Here is a 4,806-nt window from a genome sequence, read left to right on the forward strand (position 1 = left end):
CAAAGCAAACTAACTGTGCTATTGTGCCCAAGTTGATACCTGTGGAGAGAAAAGGAGAGAGAGTGGGTAACACGAGGAGAGACTGAGGAAACCTGTACTTACGCCGCTGCCTGTGGAGAAAGAGAAAGCGAGTGAGCACCCAAGGAACGAACTGTGTGAACCAGTACTTACTGTGAGCTGTAATCAGCGAAGAGGTGAGAGCAGAACCAAGCTGAACTAACTGTGCCTGTGTGTCCCAGCCGTTGCCTGTGGAGAAAGAGAAAGCGAGTGAGCACCCAAGGAACGAACTGTGTGAACCAGTACTTACTGTGAGCTGTAATCAGCGAAGAGGTGAGAGCAAAACCAAGCTGAATTAACTGTGCCTGTGTGTCCCAGCCGTTGCCTGTGGAGAAAGAGAAAGAGCCCGTTGCCTGTGGAGGAAGAGAAAGAGAGTGAGCACCTCGAGAACGAACTGTGTGAACCAGTACTTACCGTGAGCTGTATTCAGCGAAGAGGAGGAAGAAGGAGGGCGCTACGGATACCTAAGACTCAGGCCGGGGCCCGAGTCCCACGCCCCGGATCCCCGTGGCCCCCTTGCTCCCTGACCTCTTCCCGGCCATAGCCCATCTGGAGGGCCGAGTCAGAGTTTAGTTTTAATTGCCCTTTCCCTATTCCCCAAGCTATTTTTAGATATTTAAATAAAGATTGTTTTATCACTTACTTGTTCTCGTGTTGTTTGGCCATTGGGTCGGGTTTGGGGACCTCCTCGAGGTGGAAGTTGAGAAGGGGTGTGGCTTAGTTAAAGCATAGCCAGCCCCTGGGTGTGACATTAACACTGTATTACTTTTTTGTTTCCTCGAGGCATATGCTCTATTCCCTTTTACAGTTCAGTTTCTCAGTTGTTTGACCTCACATTTTTTACATTACATAATACCCCATTTCATAGGCTGTTTAAAGCTAAAATTGTCTTGTCATGTTGACCTAGCATTAAATTCCCATAACTAACTTACAGCGTTAACTGTACAGGGTGACTTCTACCTACAGTTCAATGTTTACCTAATGCCAGTCGCAGTTCCATAGCAGTCAGCACCTTCTTTCTTCAGATGGCCAGGCTCCATTTTTATCACTGCAGTGAAATATATGCAGTATGTCTTAATCTAAGACATAGCTACAGAAGCCATGGAATTTACCGGCCAACTTGGATGAAAAATCACATTCTACACTTTACCAAAGGCATGTAAACAGGACGCCTACAGTTTACACACCATGAAAATGACTTTGAAAATTCATTTACTGGTTTACTAGAATGTTCCACTAATTACAAAGGGTGAAATGCAGCCTACCAGAAGGACCAGAAGCTTAATCTGAAAGAAAAGGGCAATGGTTTATGTCTACGCCACAGAATTGCATCACTGAGAACTGTGCAAGTATAGGAATAACATTTAGCTATGGGAAACTTTTGCACTGACTGCCCAATCAAGTGGGAAAATGTCTGGTGCTGGAAGTTCATAACGCAAATCACTGATAGTTCAGCTGTCCTACTGACAAATGTATTCTGTACTGCTTCCAATCCATACATCTAGTAACCAAACTAAAGAGACTTGTTGGACTCATTTGTGTGACAGTGCCATCTATGGGGCGTAAAGAGGAATATTGAATAGTTTTATAATACACAATATGTTATATTTTTTGATGCCTTGCTTTACAAACAGCTTTCTTTGTTTGCTATCGGTGTCTTCAAAAAAAAAAGTTATCTGGAACATAAAGCCCACCAACATCACACAAACACCCGACGTCTGCACGTCCATGAACGAAGCGACGCGATGACGTCACGTATGTGCGCCACAACCTTCAATGTTAATATACTTTTTCTCTGTACAGTTAAATATATAATTGTTTAATTTCTAGACATGCAGGTAGCCGCGAAGTGTGCTTTAAGATTGGACATTAGTCGTGCTTTCTGTCCGTCAAGCGCGAGGAGCTGTCGTGCTGTAAACAGAGGTAAACGTGTGTAATAATGACAGTTGTTCACACTGATGTCAAGAAAACATTTCTGCGAACTTCAGCTGTAATACTGCTTACATGATGGCTTGTAGTGATAGCCTTAACATAGGAATAATAACAGTAAAAACTTATATGATTTGTAAAGTTTAGATTGTTTTGATTTATGTGACATGATAGTTTTTTGTTTTGGAAAATTTGAAGTCTCTCTCAATATTTCAGATACTTGCAGATGAGGGCTAAAATGAAACTTTTGTTTGCAGATATGTAATATGTGAATCACGATATTTTCAGACACATTTTTTAATATCCTGAGGTTTACTTTGCTAACTCGGTACAAAATAATGCCTTTTTCCCCTTTCAACAAGTGGTTAGTGTGGAATTGCTTACATAACATTCAGAAAATTGTGATTGTTAAACTAAAAGTTACAATTTCTATAATATTTAGATTTATTTACTAGGTTTCTATTCATTTTCTATGTTTGGTTTCTTTATCAACTATGTTAAAATTGTGTACATGTCTATTTTAAAACCAGTATAAAACCCTGTGACTCTGTTTAAATTGAATAATGCAGTAAACATGAAATTTATAATGTAATTGTTTTACCTCCATAATGTAGATTATGTCCAAATTATGTAGTATTTTGAGTTTGTAATGTCAAAAAAAAAAAAAAAAAAAACATTCCTGTTCCATTGTAAAGTGATTACTATTATTTTAAGATGTGGAAATAGTAATAATAATCAGTGACAAGGTGGGTTCAAAGTGAATGTGTTCTTTTACTTACAGAGTTATTATTATTTTTGTATGTGTGCAGTAAATGGCTCAGTATCGTCCAGAAGATACAGTGTCCTTCCTCCACCACATAATGAAGAGGAGAAAGCCATGCTGGACAGTATGATGAGGGTTGATCATGCAGGAGAGTACGGAGCTAATCGCATCTACGCTGGGCAGATGGCAATTCTTGGAAGAACTCAGACAGGGCCTCTAATCCAGGTACTGAACATTAGTCTTCAATGCACATATGCAGTTTAATGCAGTAACTGACTGAAATGTGCTTTTCACATTTGCAGCATATGTGGGACCAAGAGAAAATGCATTTGGAAAGGTTTAATGAGATCCTTGGTGAGCATCGGGTTCGACCAACATTATTGTTGCCATTATGGAATATTGCTGGGTTTGCATTAGGTATGTTTAGAATTATGCATATTTATTTACTTGCTTTTGCACTGTTCTTTGTGATAATTTGCTCCTACCTCTGTGGTTTCAGGGGCCTGTACTGCTCTTTTGGGTAAGGAAGGGGCTATGGCCTGCACTGTTGCAGTGGAGGAGAGCATCTCGGAGCACTACAACAGCCAAATCCGAACACTAATGGAGGCTGACCCAGAGAGATACACAGAGTTACTACAGGTAATGTGTGTATTTATACCAGTGCTGTGCATGCACACTTATAGTACAGCATTTAAAGTAATCACTTTATTCAAACTATTTTTTTTTATTTTAGCAAAATGCAAAATGGTAGCTTTCTAAAATGCACACTGAGACATAAACTTAATGTTTTTAATTTAATCAGCTTATTAAAGAATTTCGTGATGATGAAATAGAACATCATGATACAGGATTGGAACATGATGCCGAGTCGGTGAGTTTGATATATTGATTTGATGAAATGTTTCAAATGAAATGTATGTTTTAGTTTTGTTGTTGTTGTGTTTGAAGTTTTTTTTTTTACTTTGTTTTTCCACTACAGGTACCAGGATATTTTCTTTTGAAAACAGCAATTCAGGCTGGCTGTAAAGCTGCTATCTATATTTCTCAGCGAATTTAGAGTCATTTTAACAATGCATGATGTGTAAATATCGTTTTGTTTATGCCAATCATGTACAGTTAGTAGTTGATTTATGGAGAGCACATTTTAAAAGAGGTTATGGTCAGTTTATGTGATTCTAAAAGTTAACTTCTGAAATCTTTAACATTTGAAACAATTTTGTAATTAAAAAAATTTACTCACAAAAATGTTTATTTGCTCCAAATAAATGTGTTCACAAAATCATTGTTTTGTTTTATTTTGAGCTTAGAGGACACCCTTGACAGACAAGCTATAAAAGAAACCATAGTGTCTTAAAATTAACCATTGACATCATTATCAATTAAAAAAAATGTATATTTACAATAAATTGCAAGTTAAGTGACTTGAAGATTGAAACCATTGCAAGTAATGACATATGAAAGTCATAATATCATGCATGTTGTCTGTATGGCGCCACTTGGTGGACATAATATGCAAAGTGACTCAAAAGTATTACACTGCCCAACAAATATGAAAATTCTGCCCTCATATTTCATTCTATATGCATTACTTTATTCTGTGAAACATATACGAAGATATTTTGAAAAATGTTGGTAACTAAACTGTTTTGGTTCCCATTAACTTACATTGTAAGTACAAAAGACACAATGGAAACCAAACTGCTTATCAACATTCTTCAAAAATATATTCTGTGCGAAAAATTATGTTTTTATTTGGTTTAATGCAAGATATGTAAAGGATAGCTCTATGAAAACCTATGAAGGCCTGACGTCAAGAGAACATTTGTCAGAATTGATAATAAATAGGAATAGTGGATGACAGTGAAAGAAGTTCACGTTCATTTGTGCAACAAGTATTTAATTTTGCAGTTAATGTAATTCCTGAAAATAAAATAAATGTACTATTATTATTTAAGTTCCACCACTTGAAGTCTAGGAATAAAAAGACAGATATGAATGTAAGATCTTATAAGCAGAGATTCAGCAAACTGAGCAGTTTGTCTTTTCCAGTCTTCCCC

At 37.3% G+C, this 4,806-nt stretch overlaps 1 protein-coding gene across 1 annotated transcript; it reads left to right on the forward strand.

Moving 5' to 3' along the window:
- The first annotated feature begins 1,787 nt into the window (after window positions 1-1,787).
- coq7 (coenzyme Q7 homolog, ubiquinone (yeast)) lies at window positions 1,788-4,031 on the forward strand. Its single transcript, XM_059570239.1, has 6 exons — window positions 1,788-1,980; window positions 2,796-2,974; window positions 3,052-3,166; window positions 3,249-3,388; window positions 3,552-3,620; window positions 3,729-4,031. Exons 1-6 carry the CDS (start codon window positions 1,890-1,892, stop codon window positions 3,804-3,806), a joined length of 672 nt encoding a protein of 223 aa, XP_059426222.1. The 5' UTR covers window positions 1,788-1,889; the 3' UTR covers window positions 3,807-4,031.
- Window positions 4,032-4,806: the final 775 nt, after the last annotated feature.

This window comes from Carassius carassius, chromosome 17 (assembly GCF_963082965.1).
Source record: "Carassius carassius chromosome 17, fCarCar2.1, whole genome shotgun sequence".
Classification (NCBI taxonomy): domain Eukaryota; kingdom Metazoa; phylum Chordata; class Actinopteri; order Cypriniformes; family Cyprinidae; genus Carassius; species Carassius carassius.